Source organism: Bos indicus x Bos taurus, chromosome 13, assembly GCF_003369695.1.
Source record: "Bos indicus x Bos taurus breed Angus x Brahman F1 hybrid chromosome 13, Bos_hybrid_MaternalHap_v2.0, whole genome shotgun sequence".
Classification (NCBI taxonomy): Eukaryota; Metazoa; Chordata; class Mammalia; order Artiodactyla; family Bovidae; genus Bos; species Bos indicus x Bos taurus.
This window is the reverse complement of record NC_040088.1, coordinates 32067076-32090433: the sequence shown is the minus strand read 5'-3', so window position 1 is coordinate 32090433 and position 23358 is coordinate 32067076. Positions and strand designations below refer to the sequence as shown.

At 41.6% G+C, this 23358-nt stretch overlaps 1 protein-coding gene across 4 annotated transcripts in view; it reads right to left on the bottom strand.

The window, feature by feature from the left end:
* The window catches only part of PANK2 (pantothenate kinase 2), a 29417-nt gene extending 6646 nt beyond the window's left edge, over nucleotides 1-22771 (bottom strand). Inside the window, exons 1-5 of one of the 4 annotated variants that reach the window (XR_003514085.1) lie at nucleotides 22114-22480; nucleotides 8972-9324; nucleotides 3688-3941; nucleotides 2476-2652; nucleotides 82-316 (exon numbers count right to left, since the gene is read on the bottom strand). Coding sequence is in view for 3 of the 4 variants with exons in the window: in XM_027559377.1 (XP_027415178.1) it covers nucleotides 193-316; nucleotides 2476-2652; nucleotides 3688-3941; nucleotides 8972-9324; nucleotides 22114-22396 (1191 nt within the window). In the remaining variant the exon portion in view is untranslated. Of the gene's footprint in view, nucleotides 1-81; nucleotides 317-2475; nucleotides 2653-3687; nucleotides 3942-8971; nucleotides 9325-21588; nucleotides 22000-22113 lie in introns of those variants that run through there. The other 3 variants (XM_027559377.1, XM_027559378.1, XM_027559379.1) reach the window with 3 other exon arrangements.
* Nucleotides 22772-23358: the final 587 nt, after the last annotated feature.

Genomic DNA, 23358 nt, shown 5'->3' with positions numbered 1-23358 from the left:
GTAAGAAAATAAAAATCTGTTCAGGTTAATCTACATGTGAAGCAGTTTAACTATGCCAATGAAACAAAATCCACCACTTACAACTACATTTAGGCACTGTTCGGAGAAGACAGACGTTGTATACAAGGTGGGGCCCACACAGTAAGTTCTGTATTTTCCTCAGAGCAACTAAAGAAATCCATGTCCCCTTACTTCATTAAGGGCACACATTCTTGCTATTGAGCCAATGTTGTTGGTGATGGTGATCAAAGTCGCTCTGGCAAGGTCCTCTTTACTCACAGCCTCTCGCTTCTCCTTGCTCATCATGTTTCCAAAGCTGTGATGGAAAAAAAAAAATAAATGGTTGCTAAACCAAAGGTTCAGGGCAACACTGTTCAAATCTTTGAACTTTTGTTACAAAATAACAGAACATCTGCTCAAAAAGAAAGGCAACTTGAAGAACTCAAGCATTCTGAATGAGCAAATGGCATTCCCTGAGGTCTCTATGAAATCCAGCTTTGACACCAGGTTCAGCCTGCAATGGGGAGACCCAAGTTCGATTCCTGGGTGGGGAAGATCCCCTGGAGGAGGTGGGGGAGGCATGGCAACCCACTCCAGTATTCTTGCCTGGAGAATCCCCATGGACAGAGGAGCCTGGAGGGCTACAGTCCATGGAGTTGCAAAGAGTCAGACACGACTGAGCAACTAAGCACACACATGTGCACATTAAGATCCACTGAAGGCACCACGCTCCTTCTGAAACCAGGCTAAGTTCCAGGAACATGCCTCAATTAGCGATCTTCTCCCAACTGTAGAGCTGTTCTACTCAGCTGAATGGTCACATTCACATCTGGTAAACTGCTTTATCTGAGCAAAGCAAAGTACAGACAGCTGAGTCCCTGAGTAAACTAAGAGTTTCCGATTTCCCTAGAAGATCAAGTATTTCAAAGCACCTGACGAGCACAGAGAGAAGTCGCTCAGTCATGTCTGACTCTTTGCAACCCCAGGGACTGTAGCCTACCAGGTTCCTCCGTCCATGGGATTTTTCAGGCAAGTGTACTGGAGTGGATTGCCATTTCCTTCTCCAGGGGATCTTCCTGACCCAGGGATCGAACCCAGGTCTCCCACACTGAAGGCAGACACTTTACTGTCAGAGCCACCAGGGAAGCCTGATGAGCAAAACGGATACATAAATAACTATGACTTGATCACAAACCCAACCAATCAGAAAAGGGATCTTATCATTGATCAAATGTTGCAAACACAGAAAATGAAATCTACAGAATTTACAAAAGACCTAAAATTAGTAAACAAGTATACAAGTGCCTTTTCTTAGTATTAAAAGCCTTGCACCCAGACGTCCCTGGTGATACAGTGGATAAGAATCCGCCTGACAATACAGAGGCCACGGGCTCCATCCCTGGTCCAGGAAGATCCCATAAGCCAAATCTTATTAAATATTTAAAATGTTTATTAAAGTATTAAACTTATTAAACATTAAAAAATGGTGATCATCATTAGTCATCAGTAAAATACAAATCAAAATGAGACATCCTTTTACACCTGTTAAGGCAGTTAAAACCCAAAAGATACATGTTGTATATCAATACAATTGGATGTTACTCAAATAAAAGGAACAAAGTACTGATTTATGCTACAACGTGGATGAACGTTGAAAATGTTATGCTAAGTAAAAGAAGTCAGTCACAAAAATCACTTGTATGATGATGCCACATAGAGACAAAAAACAGACTAGTGTTTACCAGGAACTATGGGAAGAGGGAGGGAATGGGAAGAGAGAGCTAATGGAAACAAGGTTTCTTTCTGGGATGATGAAAATATTCCAAAATTACATTACAAAGATGACTGCAAAATTCTATAAATATACTAGAAACTACTCAATTGTACACTTTAAACAGCTGACTTCATAGCATGCAAAGCTATTTAAAGAGTAAAAAAAGACCCAATACTTAGTATTTTATTCCCGAATTATTTTAAAATTTTAATTGAGGTATATATAACTGATTTACAATACCGTGTTAGTTTCAGGTGTACAGTAAAGTCTGTTATACAAACACACGTATCTACTTTTCAGATTCTTTCCCACACAGGACACTGGAGCACTGAGTCGAGTTCCCCGTGCTGTACAGCAGGGCCTTACTAGTGGTCTGTTTTATGTGGAGCAGTGTGCATGTGTCAACCCCGATCTTTCCATTAACCCCTCCCTCCTCCTCTTACCACTCCCCCCACCATAATGGGAAGTTTATTTTCTACATCTGCAACTCTGTTTTGGTTTTGTAGGTAAGTTCATTTGTAGCTTTTTTTAAGATTCTGCATGAAATATCATGTATTTGTTCTTCTCTGACTTACTTGACTCAGCATGAGACTCTCTAGGTTCGTCCATGTTACTGCAAGTGATTTTGTTCTTTTTTACAGCTGATAACATTCCACTGTACATCCTGTATGTCTTAGAGCATACATGCCCCCTTCCCTTACCTTGAAGCCACAGCCCAGCCTGGCAGTCCAAACCTCTCATAGTCCCCTCCATAAATGTCTCGCACCAGTTTATCCACTTTGGTGCTATCTCCACGTGATGCCATTTCCAGAGCTTCTTCAAATGTGGTACAACCAGTAAGAAGACAGCAGAGACCAAAAAAAGTTCCTCCTCCAAGACTGTGATTAAAAACAAACATAGTATTGAAACATTTTTCAAAAGAAGAGGAAAGTGGAGTTTATGAACTGAAGACCATATTCACGTGTCTATCCAATCTTGCCCCATCTCCACTATGCAGATGCCACTAGTAGAAAACAAGTCTGTGAAAAGATAAAAACAAAGCACCTAACAGACACTTTGAGGATAACATATTCACATAAGCCAACATAGTGGCAAAACACAGGGCCCACCTCCTTATGTTCCCAATGCACGCTGGGCACCTGCTGGGTACCAGGAGCCTCAGGTACAGATCAGCCCACCAGGACCACGGTGGCACCTCTTTCCTTTCTCCAATTACAAGCCCCGCGTCATCCTCATCCAAGAGTCTTGTCATCCAGGGTCTTTAGCCCCCTCTACCCTACTAGAACTCCTCCATGAATATGTCTTCTCTCTCAAAATTATTCCTTTCTTTAACTTACACATGTTCGAAACTTGTTTATCCCAATCTCCAGCTCCTGTTTTTCAAGTGATCACTAATCCTTAAACCAAAAAGTATTTATGTTCATCTGCCACCTAATCCTCCCTTTTAACTACCTTCCCCCAATTATCTTTCCACTGCTCAGCACCTCAACTTTCAGCTCACAACATCCCCTAGCTACATATGTGTATGTATGCATGTAAAATCTAGACCAGTTTCAAAGGCTGGATCTTGCCTTGCCCTCCCCTTATAAATGCCACCTAGCAGCTTTGGTTACTTTATGGTATAGACACAGCATACACTACCTGAGGACAGGGACCATGGGCGCAATGAGGCTGTGAGATAGTTTGTAAAACTATGGCAATGAAACTTCAGGATTAGAGATTAAAGAAAAGTAGATCATGAAATCGTAATTTTCAAAGAGTAACAATATTTGCTTGCATAATCCCATAGAAATATACCTTTCACATAATTTTAACAAGTTCTTGAAGATGTACTGATAAACAATACTGGAAAACTCAGTTTTAACCCATTATGATATCAAGAATAAACAATGACCTTTATATAAAAGACCTACCTGGTACCTGTGACCCTCTTATAATTATCTTTGGAATATACTGCTAAGATGCTAACCCCAGAGCCAATGTTCACGAGCAGCAGAGGGTATGGATTTTTCAAATCAAATGGTAACTTCTGACATTTTTCAGAATCAGCAGGGTTTTCAAAGTAATAGCACTGTGACCGTCCATTGAATCCAACTGAGTCAATATATAAAATTCCTTTTATTAAGCAATCGAGTTCATCAAGTTTGCAAAGCTGAAGATCCCCTATCTGTAATGAAATAAAAATATATGCAGATTTTTTTAACAAGCCAAACAGCAATAAAAATTCCATTTAATAAGGCATAATATGTCCTTTACATAAGACAAACCACAAAAGTGCTCATTGATGTGTATTATTTGTGCATTCTTTACAGAGCAGATCACAACAAACTGTGGAAAATTCTTAAAGAGATGGGAAATACCAGACCACCCGACCTGCCTCTTGAGAAATCTGTATACAGGTCAAGAAGCAACAGTTAGAACTAGACATGGAACAACAGACTGGTTCCAAATAGGAAAAGGAGTACGTCAAGGCTGTACATTGTCACCCTGCTTATTTAACTTATATGCAGAGTACATCATGAGAAACGCTGGGCTGGATGAAGCACAAGCTGGAATCAAGATTGCCAGGAGAAATATCAATAACCTCAGATATGCAGATGACACCACCCTTATGGCAGAAAGTGAAGAACTAAAGAGCCTCTTGATGAAAGTGAAAGAGGAAAGTGAAAAAGTTGGCTTAAAAGTCAACAGTCAGAAAACTAAGATCATGGCATCCAGTCCATCACTTCATGGCAAATAGATGGGCAAACAATGAAAACAGTGACAGACTTTATTTTCTTGGGCTCCAAAGTCACTGCAGACAGTGACTGCAGCCATGAAATTAAAAGACGCTTGCTCCTTGGAGAAAAGTCATGACCAACCTAGATAGCTTATTAAAAAGCAGACTCATTACTTTGCCAACAAAGGTCCATCTAGTAAAAGCTATAGTTTTTCCAGTAGTCGTGTATGGATGTGAGAGTTGGACTATATATTAAGAAAGCTGAGCACCAAAGAACTGATGCTTTTGAACTGTGGTGTTGGAGAAGACTCTTGAGAGTCCCTTGGACTGCAAGGAGACCCAACCAGTCCATCCTAGAGGAAATCAATCCTGAATATTCATTGGAAGGACTGATGCTGTAGCTGAAACTCCAATACTTTGGCCACCTTATGCAAAGAACTGACTCGTTGGAAAAGACCCTGATGCTAGCAAAGATTGAAGGCAGGAGAAGGGGACGACAGAGGATAGGATGGTTGGACGGCATCACCGACTCAATGGACATGAGTTAGAGTAAACTCCAGTAGTTAGTGATGGACAGGGAGGCCTGGCATGCTGCAGTCCATGGGGTCGCAAAGAGTCAGACACAACTGAGCAACTGAACTGAACTGAACTACACAACAGATCTGCTTTTGTTGTCTGGAGACAACAAATACAGGGAAGGACTGACAAGATTCCTGCTCCCACAGATCCAATACACTCTACCTATAAACCACTGCAGGAGCTGAAGAAATGTGCCAAAAACCCAAGCAGAAACCAAGATACCTGTTATGGGGACCACAGGGCAGGAGCACAGCTAAGGCCACAGTCCCATCAGAAATCAAATTCTAAGAAATCTAAGACGCAAGGACCTAGAAACATATGGTGCGAACAACAAGCACTCTTAACATCTACCTTCCAAAGACTACCTTCAAGGCTATACAGCAGTATTAAAGCAGGCCACAATTTATATTAATAACAACCAGCCAAAGGACTGAAAGTGGCCAGGGGACCTCCCTGGTATCCAGTGATTAAGATTCCACCTTCCAACGCAGGGGGCCCAAAGAAAGTAAAGAAAGTAAAAGATTTCACTATTTAAACTGGTGATAACCTGCAGGGGGTGGAGGGAGTTTAGCACAATCAAAATTTAAAAGTTAAAAGTGTCATTTTCTAGTCATAAGATACATAGTTGAGAATTCACCACTCAAATTAAGCCTTCTTAATAAAAATTCCAGATATTGGAGTCCCTGTGATAGAGGCAAATAACATTAATGTTATCTGCTTTATGATCTAAATGACTGTATGTAAATAATTACTGGATGTTGTCCATAAAAAGGACAAAAGAAGCAATGAAACAACCACTAGAAAGTTAGGAACAATGTTATTTGTATTGTGGGTGTATAAATAAAATAAGTCTTTCTCGGGCCATAAAACATAAGTAAGTGTTATCAACTTAATTTCATTTAAATAATTCAGAAAGAATGATTACATTATTATTCATATTATGGAACACTGTATAGTAATTAAGAATGAAGAGGATCCTTATGCACATTTTTTTGTTTATTTTTCTCTTGGGCATGCTATGCAGTGTGTGGGATCTTAGCCCCCCAACCAGGGACAGAACTCATGCCCTGCACAGTCGAAGTGCGGAGTCTTAACCACTGGACACCACCCGGGAAATCCCAAGAATGAAGAGGATCTTTACTCAATTAAGATGAAGTGGGAAGAATTCCAAGACAAGTCAAAAAAAATAAGTAAGCTGAGAAATTCTTTATAAAATGATTCAATCTGCCTAGCTTTAAAACCATGTTTAGATGCCCATGTTTATGTCATACACAGTCATGCACAGAAAAACAAAAAAGATACACAAACCTGTAACAGTGCTAACTTGAGAGATGATATAAACTTTCACTTTTTACTTATGAACTTCTACCTCAACCTTCAAACAAATGCTACCAGCATATCTATGTATTCAATATATGCAACAAAGATGCCTCAACTCCATAAAACAACTATTTCTGTTTACAACCAAGTTTAGCCCCGTTAAGTCCTCCTTCTTTCATTCAACTCTTGTTTGATTACATTTATATTCAATTTATTCTGATCCAGAGGAGATGGAAGTTAACAGGTAACTTCATTTTAATCCTTAATTAATCCCTAATTAAGAATATTAAGTTACTCCTCGGATAAAACCCAAACCCTTGAAAATGTTCATGGCTGTCCTTATTTCATCTGCTCATGCCCTCCCTGTCACAATGAATTCAATTTTGACTTCCTGACACTTGAATCTCAAGTGTCAGCATTTTCATTAGTGGCCTAACAGAAATCAAAGTAGTTTTCTGCCACTATATGCCAACTAAGACCTCCTTTTATCTTTCCCATCCTGTTGTGCCATTATTCCTAATGAATTTCAGTCTAATTGACATAGTTATATGTCTAATACATAGGTTATTTCATCAAATTACTCATAATGTAGGTGTTGTACCAACAAGAAAACTCAATACAAGGAAATCTGATTCACATCAAAAAAGAGACAGGATAAACTCCATATTATTAGAAATATTTCACTGTGGTTTATTAAATCATCATCACTCCCAATGCACAAGCAGCATTAGTAAGGCATTTCAGTTTCATACAGTTTTCAAGAACAGCACTGATGCATACAGATTAGAAACCCCAACCGCCTAGGAGGCAACTAAGGTCTAAAAGCTACTCTGCCTCTCTCCTTGGATTACCACACAACCTCTGGTGGTGGTTTAGTTGCTAAGTCACGTCTGACTCTAGTGACCCCATGGACTGTACCCTGCCAGGCTCCTCTGTCCATAAAATTCTCCAGGCAAAAATACTGGAACGGGTTGCCATTTCCTCCTCCAGGGGATCTTCCCAACCCAGGGATTGAACCCAGGTCTCCTGCATTGTAGGCAGATTCTTTACCTACTGAGCTATGAGGGAAGCCCTTATTCTCTCTGAATGGTTTTTGAATATGTTTCAAAGGCACCTCTCCAGTTAGAGAAATACATAGGTTTTCTTCTTTCAGTCAGTTCAGTCGCTCAGTCGTGTCTGACTCTGTGACCCCATGGACTGCAGCACGACAGGCTTCCCTGTCCGTCATCAACTCCTGGAGCTTGCTCAAACTCGTGTCTGTCGGGGTGGTGATGCCTATCAGTTTCACCCTTACCTATCAGTTACAATCCAGAGTCCACTACGACCTCAAAGGAAGGGGACCTCCTCTCCTCCTGCTATCTTCCCATTAACTCACAGGGAGAAAAGAAACCATGAAAAACTCAAAGCAAAACCTCATTTTAAAATTCATGTCAAAAAAATATAAATGAAAATAAAATTCATGTCAATCCTATTTATGGTTATACTCAGGTTATGGGAGAAAGAAGATAGAGGACAAACAAAGAAGTCACAAACACACACTGACACTCAAGCGGGGAGATGGATGAAAAATAACATAAGACAGAATCTCTGCAATAACATTTTCACTGGTGGCATAAAAACCATGGTCACTGAAGATATTTTAAATCTACACTGCTCCCTGAAGATCAGAGTCCTGGCAAACTCGTTTATCAATTCTCCCATCTATGCCCACATCCACCCTCAAAAGACCTAGCCTCAAGGACTTACAGACGCTTACTGAATGAAAACAAAATCAAGTGCCCAATGGCGCTCCCCCTAGTGTCCAGACTCCTGGTAACAAGCATGCAGCTCAGGATACACCAAAAGGCATTTGGGGAAAACAAAATGGTACTTTCACGGTGGCTCAGTCGGTAAAGAATTCGCCTGAAATGCAGAAGACCTGGGTTCGATCCCTGGGATGGGAAGATTCCCTGGAGGAGAGCATGGCAACCCACTCCAATATCCTTGCCAGGAGAATCCGAAAGGACGGAGGAGCCTGGCGGGCTGCAGTCCATGGGTTGCGAAGAGTCAGACGCAACTGAGCGACTAAGCACAGAGAGTACTGTCAACATCTCTGACTAGCCCTGAGGCCTGGAAAAAACACTGCTTTGGACCTGAGCTCCTCATATTTCCAAATAGTAAAACCACCAAGAAACAAGGAGGTTAAGAAAATTAAGTGGTAGATAAGACTGGAAACAACTTTTTAACATGAAATGACTAATTTTTTAAAATTATTTTTCAATTTAGTTGTTCAAAACAATGATATTAGCTCCTCACTCGTAGTTCCGTACTCTGCTTATTACAATTTTATTGTTTTTTCATACTAAAATAACAACAAAATGCTATGCTTACAGTGGTTCTGATTCTCAACTCACCTGAATTGGGCAAAAAGTAAACTATACAACAATCTCTAAATGGCAATTCCTATCACTATTTAATCTTAATTTGACTCAAGAAAATTCAAATTCCATTAGAGATGGAAACAATTCCACCACTTGCTATTGGTATTATTTTTAACAATCAAATGCCCATAAATTGTATATAAGCTAAAAAATGCATACTGTGAGAAAATCCTGCTCAAATTTGTACGCTCCACCTCCAGTGGCACAAAAGACAGTGTGGAGACTCGAGAAGTTTTTATCTCTGCCCATTTGAATAAAAGCAGGCATGTCATGAGTGGGAAAGCGTATAAAGTGCAGATTGCCTTTGCGTCCACACAGAGTCAGGTCCTTCAGCTCCAGGTGCACGTCCCGAATGCCCGTGGACCCGTAAGCCACATTGGAGGTCAGGTACTTCCGAATGCTTTTAAGACTTTCCACTTCTTCCTCTTCTTCTTCAGCAGTGATGTCTTTGGGTTCAAAATAAACCAGCTTGACCAGGGTTCCACCAATATCCAAGCCAAACCAAGGAAAAACTAAATGAGGAAAGGAAAAAAAAAAGTCAAAACAGCTTTTCTCCCCCTGAAAACTAAATTCACACTTATTAACCATTTCATACCCTGAGGTTTCCAAGAACCATACAAAATATAAACAAAAAGATCTGGGGGAGAAGAAATATGATTGTCTGATCTGGAAGCAAATCTATAAAAAAAACTACAAAGATCAAAAAGAAAAATATCACGGTGACAGCCAACCCAACTTACAGGCAGAGGAAATTCCAAACCCTGTGTAACATTATAAGCTCCAGCGGTCAATGTCAGTCAATCAGGGTTAAATGGCCATCAATAGAACAGGTATTTCAAAGTTAATACCCAAATTTGTTGTTTAGTCGCTAAGTTGTGTCCAACTCTTTTGCAAGCCCATGGACTGTAGCCTGCGCCAGGCTCCTCTGTCTACGGGATTTCCCAGGCAATACTGGAGAGGGTTGCTGTTTCCTTCTCCAAGAGATCTTCCTGATCTAGGAATCAAACCCGCATCTTCTACGTTGGTAAGGTAGATTCTTTACCAGTGACTCAAATATCCATCTCCAAAAATCTACCCCACGACTCCCCTGAAGGTTCACTGGTTAAGACTCCCATGATTCCAGTGCAGGGGGTGCAGGCTCAAGCCCCGGGCGGGGAACTAGGATCCCACGTGCCATGCGGCACAGCATCCCCCAAAAATCCATCCCCAAAAAATGCCTTAAGGAGACTGGATCAAGATAAAACTACATTAGCTATACATGTCTTCTCCTCCCATCTTAAATCCTTGAAATGACTAAAGACAGATGTATTGATTTTCTAAAATAATTCTGAGAAACAATAAGTGACACTATCACCAGGACTAAGCTGACAGAGGCAGTAACTGTCCAGAACCCTCAAGAGAAAAACGCTATTAAAATGGGAAGCAGCTATGAAGGTGAGGGAAGCAGAGGAGTGCTCCATTCAAGGTGTCGATGGGGTAGCAGCCACGGGGAAACAGAAGCAGGCTCTGGTGCAGCTGTAAGTCATAAGGTGGGAAAATGCATTTGGCACAACTGCACAGGCCAGTCACTCCCCTCCTCGGCCTCCAAGGAGGCAAATTCTTCACTGAGCACAGGCACTTGAGCTCAACAATCAGTATGGCATCCACACAGCTACTATTACCCAGAAGTGGGAAGCACCTACAACTGGCCACACTTCCCCTCTCTCCCCTACAATCCATCCTGACAGATGAGTAAACTCACAGGGCACCCACCGACAGAAGAACAGCATTCCTTAAACCAGAGACTATCACTTTACAAACCAGAATTACCAAAAGGGAAATCAACACCACAAAAACAAGATGCTAACATCTTAAGAAACAGTTGCAGGAACAAAGAGGAGGCTTTAAAAGAACCATAAGTATTGGCCAAGGTAAAAGGTGATTTCATCCATGAAAAATAAGCTATTGCAAATCAATTCAGATCAGATCAGATCAGTCACTCAGTCGTGTCCGACTCTTTGCGACCCCATGAATCGCAGCACGCCAGGCCTCCCTGTCCATCACCAACTCCCGGAGTTCACTGAGACTCACGTCCATCGAGTCAGCGATGCCATCCAATTATACTTCAAAAAAAAATAAATTAATTTTAAAAATGAATAAGCTGCCATAAAGAAAAATTAGAAATTAAGATATTATTGCCAAGTATGGTTTTGGCTGCAAGAATCTACACATGTGATAAAAGTATATAGAACTAAATACACATTCACATAAGAGCTAAGGTAAAACTGGCTCAATCTAAATAAGGTCTGTGGTATCAATGTTAATTTCCTAGTTGGGGGAGGGGGGGTCGTTGTTTTGTCACTCAGTCATGTCCAACTCTTCTCGACCACATGGACTGCAACATGCCAGGCTCCCCTGTCCTTCACCATCTCCCGGAGCTTGCTCAAACGCATGTACATTGAGTCGATGATGTCATCCAATTATCTCACCCTCTGTTGTCCCTTTTTCCTCCTGCCTTCAATCTTTTCCAGCATCAGGGTCTTTTCTAACCAGTCAACTCTTCACATCAGGTGGCCAAAGTATGGAGATTCGGCATCAGTCTTTCCAATGAGTATTCAAGGTTTGATTTCTTTTAGGATTGACTGGTTTGACCTCTGTACATTCCAAGGGACTCTCAAGAGTCTTTTCCAACACCACAGTTCAAAAGCATCAATTCTTTGGTGCTCAGACTTCATTATGGTACAACTCTCACATCCATACATGACCACTGGAAAAACCATAGCTCTGACTAGATGTACCTTTGTCAGCAATGTCTCTGCTTTTTAATACGCTTTCTAAGATTGCCATAGCTTTTCTTCCAAGGAGCAAGCATCTTTTAATTTCATGGCTGCAGTCATCATCTGCAGTGATTTTGGAGACCAAGAAAATAAAGTCTGTCATTATTTCCCTTGTTTCCCCATCTATCTGCCATGAAGTGAAGGAACCGGATGCCATGATCTTAGCTTTCTGAATGTTGAGTTTTAAGCCAAGTTTTTCACTCTCCTCTTTCACTTTCATCAAGAGGCTCTTTAGTTCCTCTTCAATTTTGCCATAAGGGTGGTATCATCTGCGTATCTGAGGTTATTGATATTTCTCCCAGCAATGTTGATTCCAGTTTATGCTTCATCCAACCCAGTATTTCGCGTGATATATGAAGCTTTCAAAACCAAAAAAGGATTCTGGGGAATGGTAACAATACCCTTAAGGTAATAATAACAATAAATAAGAAAGTAGCTCAATCGTGTCCGACTCTTTGCGACCCCATGGACTTGTATATAGTCCATGGAATTCTCCAGGCCAGAATACTGGAGTGGGTAACCTTTCCCTTCTCCAGAGGATCTTCCCAACCCAGGGATCGAACCCACATTGCAGGCGGATTCTTTACCAGCTGAGCTACAAGTAACTCTCAAAAACAGGGTAAGTGGGGATATCCCTGGTGGTTCAGTGGCTAAGACTCCAGGCTCCCAATGCAGGAGGCCCGGGTTTGATCCCTGTGTGGGAACTAGATCCCACACGCCACAACTAAGACTTTGCAAGTGGCAACTAACTATCCCGGCATGCTGCAAATAAGACCCAACACAGCCAAATAAATAAATACTTATTTAAAAAAAAAAAAAAAGGCTGAGTGAAAGACACTCTCCGCAAACATATGAGTCCATTTATATGAAACGCTAGAAAATGCAAACTAACCATTTCTGCATCTGATAGAAAGCCAATCACTGGCTTAGGGAAGGAGAGAGGGAAGGATTGTACAGGGGTAGGAGAAAACTCTCTGTGATAACCCAAATCTTAATTGTTGGGGGCAAGAGGGGAGATTTATGGCTGTGTATATCTATCAAAATGCATGGAACTGTACACTTCGAGTGGATATAATTTATTATATGTAAATTATATTCAATAGTCACTTTTATAATAGAAAAATGAAAATATTTCTTTCCAAAATAAAGTTCAACAGATACATTTAATAACAAACAAGCTGCAGGAAAAAAAAAAAGGGAAACAAAACAAAGAAATTCTCCCAAAATGCCTCAAGTATGAAAGAAAGGTAGATATATAAAACACAGAACCAGAAAGCACAACAATCTATGTTTTAGGAGTTCTAGAAATTTTCTGTGGGGAATAAGGGAAGATTTACAGTGACATCTTATTGAAATTTCGGGAAATCCTGAAAACTCCCAAAGGAAAAAAGTGAATTCCTACAAAGATACATAGATCACATAAAGGTAAAATTAGACTTCACATCAGTAACACAGACACTAGATGACAACAGAACACCAGCAAAGTTAAAAGGAAAATAATGTGAAACTCGTATTCAGTCAAATCAGCTCTCAAGTGGGAGTACAAGAGAAAGGCAATTCCACGCATGAAAGAGCTCAACATTTACTATTCAAAGACCTTCTCTGAAAGTTAGTAGATACACTCCAATATAATACTGTAGATCACCCAAGATAGGAGTTATAAGGAACAATGATAAGCACAGGAAGCAATACATGCTGACTTTTAGGAAAATAAGCAACACGGAACTAAAATATTTACATGATTTCAACATAGGAAGTCGAAGAGGGAAGAGAAAGGAGAGGGAAGTCAAAGCAAGCAGCAGCTCTGTCTTGTGGGGGAACAGAAAATATAGATTCTGATTATTTCTAAACAAGAATAAAGAAGTGATGGTTTAAATGTGTTAAAAATTTACAGGCAACTCCAGAAGAAGAGAAAATGAACATAAGACCTTCAAACAACTGGGGCGGGGGGGGGGGGGGGGGGGGGGGGGGGAACGGGAAAACAGTTCAAAAACAGAGAATTCAACTATATGCTTATATAAAACAAGACATCTAAAATAAGATAATACAAATAGGTTGAAGGTAAATAAACAGTAAAACACTCACAATGGAGTCCCATAAGGAGGAGCTGGATGCTTTAAGATGAAAATAACATTCAGTCAAAAATGAGTAAATCAAAATCTTAAGCTCCTCACTGCAGACTGATAGAGCAGCTGACTTACATTCAGGAAACACGATACAGTAAAAGTCAAACCTCATGTTTCAAGACCAACACTGCATTTATCAAGGGCTCACAGTATAAGGGGTGCCCCTCCAAACAGTGGTCTACCATCCCTAAACTCACCTGCATTATATATTCACTGACTAAAGCAGTAAGCAGTCGTTGGCACCATGCTTTGTCACATTTATACAGCTGAATTCGGGTAAGCAAAACAAATGCCTGGACAGCGTTACTCCACTCTATCAAGCAAATATTAACAGAAAGCAAATACAATACTAGAAGTCTACAAAGCATTCAAAACAAAAAGCGTTATAAGGGGACAAAAAGAAATTATGTCACATGCATATAAAAGTATAATTGATATGACCCTGACATATGCGTCAAAAAACATTAAAAACAAGAAATTATCAAATCTACAAATCAGCAGATCTAAAATTCCAAATAACAAAACCACACACACTTTCCACAATACCTCAAAATAAGAAATTAAGGGGACTTCCCTGGTGGTCCAGTAGTTAAGAATCCACCTTGCAATGCAAGGATGAGGGTTCAATCCCTGGTTGGGGAACAAAGATTCCACATGCCACAGAGCAATTAAGCCCACATGCCACAGTGAAGACCCGACACAGACAAATAAATATTTTCTTAAAAAGAAATGAATCCAACAGACACAAAGAAATAAGTCTATCCACCTGGAAATCTTCAAACTCACTTGTATTAATTCTGAGATTGAAGATGAAATCGAAACAAAATGTGTTTTTAAATGAATGACAATGAGAACTCTATGTGTCAAAAAGAATAGGATATCTACCCAAGGTGGAACTCCGATGGAAACTTCTAGCCTTAGATATCAAATGTATTCAAAATATGGAAGTCTAAATGAAAGAGAATGTCACATACAATTTGAAATGCTAAAAAAATAAAACAGACCCAAAATAAGCAGAAGAAAGTTATTAAAGATGAAAGCAAGAAGTAAATGTAATTAGAAAAACATTGTGAACAAAGCCACAACAGAGCTAATCAGTAAAATCAAGCTTTGAAAAAGCCATTAAAACAAACAAATTTCTAAGTATATCCAAAAAAAAAGATATAGCTTTTCTTTAGACCAAAAAACAAAAAAAGTCAAGGAAGATGAAGTACATAACCAGAGATTGTACAAATAAGCCAACTTACAATCTATGTAACAGTGAATTTAAAATGTACCATAAACAGAGGATTAGCAAGGAAAAAAGAGTACAAAGAGAGACTCAAAATGAAGTAGAAAACTCAGTCAAAAGCACTGAAAAAATTTTAAAAGGTCAAAGATCTACCACACAAACAACAACAAAAAGTACCAGGCCCTGACAGTTTCCAGGCAAACCACTAACAGCTTCTGGGGCACATACACACACAAATCTAGAAAGATTCTCAAGTCATTCTAACCTCATCAAAACTACAAAAGAGGTGTCCCACAACATAAATGCAAAAACATTAAAGTATTAAACAGAATCCGGTTGTGCAGTAAGAGTAATACACCACAGCCAAAAGGGATTCTTCTCTGGAAGGCAAGGACAGTTTTCACAATTAAAATTCCACTTAAGGAGAAAATGTACATTAGTACATTGAAGGAGAAAAATCATGATTATCTCGATAAGACTCCATAAAACAAAAATTAAGATAAATCAATTAAGCCAACAGAATTAAAAAATTTTTAGTAACTGGACACACCAAAAAAAAAAAAACACATACCAATAGCTTTTCCTATATAAGCAAAATCCAGCAAGAAAACAATATGAAAAAAATGTCATGCATAAAAAAAAATTTAGAAATAAATACTAAAATAATATGAAAAATGTCATGCATAACAAACCCATAAAATATTTAGAAATAAATACTAAAACATGTATGACTATTATTAAAATGGTGTACTGAAAGACATAATGATGGGAAGATATACCATGTTCCAGGAAGGAAAACTTAAATACTATTAAACACCAATTCTCCCCCAAATTAAACCAACAGTGTCAGTGCAATTCTAAAGAGAACACTGGCTGACTCCCCAGCAGCCATTCACCTCAGTTGCAGGGAGTCATGATTTTGTCTTTTTTTAAATGCCCACAGAAACTCCATTCGCAGTGATAAGGGACAAACTGAACCTTTCACTGCGTAAGTCATGAAGTCTGGCCCTGACTGGAAGAATAAAAAGTTTCTGCAATCATGGAAACAACAATGTTAGGTATGAGATTCAATTCCTATTTTTCTACCAGAAGCACCATTCTTTAAGTACCAACTTTAAGATGATGCCAACCTTGTGGATAGCAAAGACACAGCACTCTACTAACAAATATATCTCATCAACAGCACTGGAATCTGAAGTTTTGGACATAACTAACACCAATGGTCTTTAGATTGCAAGGCTTAAAACAAATTAAGCCTTTTTCCCCTTTCCTTAGATTAAAAAGGTGAAGCATTAGTTTACTGGCCATTTTGTTTTAAATGATCATCTATTAATAGCCAAGCACTTCACTGCATGAACTTATTTAATGTTTACAATAACCAAGCAAGGTAATCACCCCACTTTACTTTCAGTTAAGAAACTGAAGTGCAAAGAAAGGAGCCCAGGGTCACAGTCAAGAAAAGGAAAAGGTGGGACTCAAGCCCAGATTTCCTAAATCCTTTAACAAGTATTTTTTAACCAGTATCTATACAAACCTATGAGCACAAAACACGTATTTTTGGGTTAATTTTTTTTTTTTTTTAATAAAAAGTAGTTTAAAAAAATACACATACCTTAGGAAAAGAGGACCAACAATCTATAAGAAAAAGTAAGGGGTCTCAGGCTGAAAGAGTAAATAGCTCAGTTCATATTCTTATTCACTGGTTTCAGACTGCACTGGTTTCTGGCTTTTCCATTATACTACTAGTCAAACCATTTACACACCCCTAAGAACTGAAAGACAGTGAAAGACATGGGAGGTCCATCAGAAGCACACTCTCTGATAATCTCTCAGCCCATACATTCCGTGCCTGTCAAAGGGGGGTTAGATCCTTCTCAATGACCGAGAGACTGCCCCATATACTATAACATCACTGGATTAAGCCTCCCAATTCTCATTCAAAAATTACGTATTTCTGGCAAGAAAAGACATGGGAAAAGTAGCTTTTGCTATCCCACCACACTCATCTCTTAAATGAAGGCCTATTTTATCACTTTCAGTTTTCATAGATATTTGAGTCTGTTTTCAGCCTTCAGCGTATTTTCTGATGTATTTCCTCCAAGGCACTCTGTCTAGACAAAGTGCACTTGACTTAGGATACTTTCCTAGAAAGAATTTAAACTTTCTCTCACAAATCTATGTAAAATCATTATTAGCACTCTGATAATAGGTGCCAACAACTGAAATGCTTTCCAATGAGAAATATATGATTTATAAAAGTGTGCTCAATTTTTCAACATTATGAACTACATCTTTACCAGACCACAAATGGTTAAGACACTGCAAACCCAAACCCCTAGGCTGCTCTAAGCAGAAAGCTTTGGCCTCAGATTAAAAGCTAGACCTCAAAAATATTCCCAAAATAGTTTAACTCAGGGACCAGATACTTATAAAATACTACCTACTAAAAAACCAGCAGACTCAATAATAAATTTTATATTCAAGAAGTATGAATAACAAAACCTAATAGCCAACTAAAATCTGCAAGATAGCTTTCACCTTTAGAAAGCAAACTTTAAGCCATTATAAAGGACTTTCACATCTTAGAGAAAACATCGAGAAACAAAATGTTTAAAGTTACGAACTTCATACCCCCAAGTTATGAACCTGAAAAGAGCTCACAAGGTTATAAATTTAAGCCCAAAGAACCTCAATACTTTTTTTTAAGTATTTATTTTCGGCCGCGCTGGCTCTTCCTTGCTGCTTGGGGGCTTTCTCTAGTTGCTGCAAGCGGGGACTGCTCCCTAGTTGCAGCGCCTGCTTCTCACTGTGGCGGCACCTCTTGTGGGGCACAGGCTCTAGGGCGCACAGGTGCAGTTGCCCTGCAGCATGTGACATCTTCCCAGGACCAGGCATCAAACCCCTGTTCTCTGCACTGGCAGGGAGATTCTTAAGCACTACACCAGGGAAATCCCTCAATGCTCTTTTAAGTGACTAGTCAATGAACTTCCCTGGTGGTCCAGTGGTTAAAAATCCACCTTGCAATGCAAGGGATGCAGGTTCTATCCCTGGTGGCTGAACTAAGATTCCACACACCACAGAGCAACTGAGCCAGAGTACAGCAACCACCAAGCCCATGCCACAGCTAGACAGTTCATGTACCACGAGGGAAGACCCTCTTGCCGCAATTAAGACCAGATGCAGCCAAATTTTTTTTTTTTTTTTAAAGCATCCTCTCCTACTCTTTCCCTCAAAAATGGGCTACAAAGAAATAGAAATCTAACTTTTTCCCTGAGCTCCTGGTGGTGGCCCTTTCTAATTCCCTAACTGAAGAGAAACACTGCGCCAGATGAAAGGCAGCCTCACAGGACCCAAGCACCAGTCTCATTCTGACAACACTGATGCGCCCCCAAATATCAAGGAAAGCTAACTATTTTCTAGATTAGTACTATCAAGCTACAAACAAAAGCTTTATTTTCTAGACTAATGGAAGTTAAGGACATTCAATGATTGGTATGAGTTCAAAATCAGCACGTCATGAAGCTTTCCCTGGAGTGCTGAAACATGCTTCACATGCTTAAACATCACCTTCCAAGATCCAGCTCATCCCCCCCAACACTGCCATAAAGCACTGTGATCCCCAAGTTCCACACACCTCCTGCACATCTGCTGTACATCTGGGGCTCCAGATTAAAATGTATGTTCTCTTGTTACATTTGTCAAAATTGTACATTTTACTGTATGTAATTATGCCTCAATAAAATTTTTTAAATTGGAGCTTCCCTGGTGGCTAAGTGGTAAAGAATCCACCTATCAATGCAAGAGACATGGTTTGAACCCTGACCCGGGAAGATCCCATATGCCTTGGAGCAACTAAAGTCCGTGTGCCAAAACTACTGAGTCTGCGCGCTAAGGAGCCAAAACTACTGAAGCCTGGGCACCCTACAGTCCCTGCTTCTCAACAAGAGAAACCATGGCAGTAAGAAACCTGTGCACCACAATGAGAGAGTAGCCCCTTCCTGCTCTAACTAGTGAAAACCCCATGCAGCAATGAAGACCCAGCACGACCAAAATAAATAAACTTAAAAAAAATAAGATTTTAAAAATTAAAAGATGTTTTTGGACCTCTCTGCAGATCAGAGTTTTTGTTTTTTAGCTTCTGAGTGATTCCACCACTACTCTGGATTATGTTGCCTGTACCTTTCAAGATGGAGAAAGTCCAAGAAACACCAGGTCTGACGTCAGACACCCGCAACTAGAATCAAAACACAGCTCCCTTACTAACTCTCTATAATGGCCTTGGACCAAGGGAAAATTTCTGAGCCTGTTTCTTCATCTGGAAACTGGAGATCACAAATACCCATCTCAGAGAATAACTGCAAGACTCAAAAGAAATGTTATTTGGCACAGTGTTTAATATAAACGCCTAAGTATTATGTTACTATCATTAGCATCTTTGTTTCCATCATTTTAAACCAATCTTTATATTTCTCTCAGACCTATGAGAAGGAAATGGCAACCCACCCCAGTACTCTTTGCCTGGAAAATCCCATGGACGGAGAAGCCTGGTAGGCTGCAGTCCACGGGGTCGCCAAGAGTCGGACACGACTGAGTGACTTCACTTTCACTTTTCACTTTCATGCATTGGAGAAGGAAATGGCAACCCACTCCAGTATTCTTGCCTGGAGCGGCCCAGGGAAGGAGGAGCCTGGTGGGCTGCCATCTATGGGGTCACAGAGTTGGTCACGACTGAAGCGATTTAGCAGCAGCAGCTGCAGACCTATGAAACATACTCCAGCTAATCTAAAATGTTCAAAGAACTTCTTAGACACACACACACCTAGCCATCTCTCTAATGACTGCGATGTGTGGTGTTAAGTCTGAGATGGGGACAGATTTGGGAATCATGCTGCTCTAGGGAACATGTGTAGCAGAACATGACTATAATCAGGGTTCATAATTCCTAAGATAAACCAAACAGCTCTTTCTAATTTCTAATAACAACTAGCCTCCTATACCTTTAGATAAGTAGTACAATAACATCAGAATGAAGTTTCCGAACAAAAGAAAGGTGGCACCACCCTATACCTAATTCTAATAAAAAATACAAAGATTTCACCTTTATTGAATTCTCTCAAAGTTAACACCAAAGCATAACTCTTGAAGGGATCAGCAGTCAATACAGCTAACTGGTGTGAAGTGAAGTGAAAGTCGCTCAGTCATGTCCCCATGAACTATAGCCCGCCAGGCTCCTCTGTCCATGGAATTCTCCTGGCAGGAATACTGGAGTAGATTGCCATTCCCTTCTCTAGGGTATCTTCCTGACTCAGGGATCAAACCTGCATCCCGTGTCTCCTGCGTTGGCAGGCAGGTTCTTTACCACTAAGTCACCTGGGAAAGCCCTTTGTGAGTTTATAATGAACTCACCAGTCCTTATAAAAATCATGAAAAGCCACCTCTCAGATAACGAGACCTAAAGAAATAGACATGGTAGTGTTTTTCCTTCCATTTGTTCTTTCTGTATGGTCCAGTGGTACACCTGTTAGCGGGCTTCCCTTGTGGCTCAGCTGGTAAAGAATCTGCCTGCAAGGTGAAGACCTGGGTTCGATCCCTGAGTTGGGAAGATCCCCTGGAGAATGGAAAGGCTACCCACCCCAGTATTCTGGCCTAGAGAATTCCACGGACTGTATAGTCCATGGGGTCAAAAGGAGTTTATTAAAGCTTTCAGAAGAGTAAATGAAAAAAAATTTTAAAGAGTGCGTGACTTGTGGCAAACACCCAAATTACAATACTTACTTAGAATCTTTGTAGTCAGTGGTCACAAAGAGCTGGCTGCCTGGCTTCGATTATTTGCTGAATTTCTGGAATTGAAGCAGTTCAAAACCATGAAGGAGTTTTGCATCACTTAAAAATCAGGTGCTTCTCAACACCAGGCTCTAAAAATGGCATAGGCTGAGAGTATACAATTTCTTTTTTTTTTCTTTCCTAACTTTCTTTCAAGAACACAGGGAAAGACAAAAGAACTGAAAACTCTCCAACTTTTCATAGCCAACTAGAGCTGCATTTAATATTTAATCATCCAAATCACAGAAGAGTAAAGCAAATGGGTTGTTGGGCTGAGGTACTATCCAATAAAGACTGAGGTACTATCCAATAAAGACCTTACTGCCACTTTCTCACTCTCAAATTCTGCGTTTAAAACAAGTTGGTTTCCTGAAATAGGAATCTGGAAACAAGCGAAAAAAACAGTATAACCATATGGATTAGTAAACTGTTATTATATCCGAAAGTTCATATTAGAGTATCAAGACAGTGGATATTTTCAAGAGTTGCAATGGCTGCTTGATAGAAGACTTGAACTGAAGATCCGTAAAGAAAAAGGGAAAAAAAAAAAAAACCTATATATATATCATCTATATATATATAGACTAGATCACAAAGCAGAAAGAGACGCTATAATAAAACAGGGAAACCGATTCTTTAGGAAAGGCATGTGCAATCGCCTAGACGATATTCAGGAAGATGTCTTTTTCCCTCAAAAGAAAAATTCCTAAAAAGCCCAGAATGCAACAGTACTGAATTGTGAACATCGGCAATGAGATGGAAAGAAAACAGAGACAATACCTGGATGAGAGAAGACCCGAATTCTCATGGGAAGAAAAGCAGCCAAAGCTTAGCGCACAGAACACGGAATCCAGTTTTAGGCTTGCAACAACTCAACCATCTCCCTTGAGCCCAAAATCTCCAGATAAAAAGGATGTAACGTCTTGGAGAGACATCGGTGATTCAAACAACTCGGGGGGAAGGGAGGTGGTGAAAGAGAGTGAAAAAGAAGCCTTCTCGAGGAAAAAAAATCATGTGACTCTCGGACAAAGAATGCACAAGGAGCTAAGAACCGGAGAAAAGGTCCTGAGAAAAGACGCTCCACTCGGACAACTGAGAAGCAGAAGAGCGAACCACTGCACAAAATGGGCGGACGGAGCCGAACCCAAGGCCCGCGTGTTGGGGGGCCTGAGGCCTGCAGCCTCAAGCACCAACTGAGACCACCGTGCGGGGGCACTGTCTCCGCGCCGGCGCGCGCGGGAAAAACGGCGGCCGGGCCGGAAGGGGGCAGGGCGAGGCGCGAAGGCGCCCCCGCCGGGCACTTACGCGGCCGCTTCTTCCGGAGGCTTTCGACTCGCTGACGGGAGGCCGAGGTAGCGCCGCTGTAGGAGCCTGGCCGATCCCGCCTTACGCCCTCCGCCGAAGGCGAGGCCGAAGCCGAGGCCGAGGCCCCGACGGCAGGAGCTGACGCGCTGTTCGCCCGGCGCCGCAGTGGCTCCCGCCGCCGCCCATCGGGGCCCCCGGGCACCGGCTCCCGGGCGGACGAGGCAGAGGTGGCGGCGGCCCTGCCGTGGCGCTCCATGGGCGCGGCAAGCCAACCGGCTCCCATCCGCAGCAGCCACCGCTGCCGCCCGAGCCAGCCCCCCAGCGCTGGTCCCCTCTTCGCCTCCTCCGCGGCAAGCCAGTCAGAGCAAAAGAGCACCTTCGGCAGGCCGCCTCTTCCGTTGCGCCAACGCGAAGCAAGCCAATCCAAGCTGGTTGGGGGCGGCCCGACGGCCTCCTGTCCAATCGGCTCTCTTACTCGAGGCGAATCGACCGCGCCTCCGTCCAATGAAAAGCTCCCAGGACGGGGCGGAGCAGAGGACGGCGGGGGAGGGGATCCTGGCTGGGCGGAGGTGGAGAGCGGTATTGCCGAGCCGAGTGTGATGGTGCCGCCGCCCAATGGACAAGTGGGTGGAGGGGCCTGCACCTTCTTCCAGCCTCTGCACCCTCCTGAGCTAGTGCACAAGTCGGCGCTCCGGTCCCTGGAACTCTCCCGGGAGCCGCCTCGCGCCCCGAGCCGCACCCCGCTGTTGCGTCCCGTCGTCTCGGCTTGCCCCTCCCCTAAGCCCAGCAGTGTCCCGCAGGGTCTGGTCGCAGGTGTTGGCGAACGGAAGGACTTGAACCGCGGCTGAACTTAGCTTTTGTCCTGATTCTACCGCTGCAGTCTAGACCACCAGTCCTTCGTGCTCTGTTTAACCGCCACCCCCTCCCCCATCACTCCCAGTGGCGGGTTTGGTAAAGAGCCCTCCATTCCTCTTGCGTTAGAGACTGTTGCAGTACCAGAAGGAATGAAAGGACTGGGGTTGGTATCCATGGCAACCGGAAGAAAGAAGTGGGTTGTAAATCCTTCACCACCCTCCTGTAGTGAAGGAGGGAGGGTGTGAGAGCCAGGAAGTAGGGTTGGCTTTTGCATGGAATCTGGACCCTCCTGTGTGGTGTGCCCTGGGGGACGTAGAAGGGTTTGGTGGTCGCCTCGGGGCCTGGGTTGTTGGGGATTTTGCTTAGTTGGTTTTTTTGTTTTTTTGAATC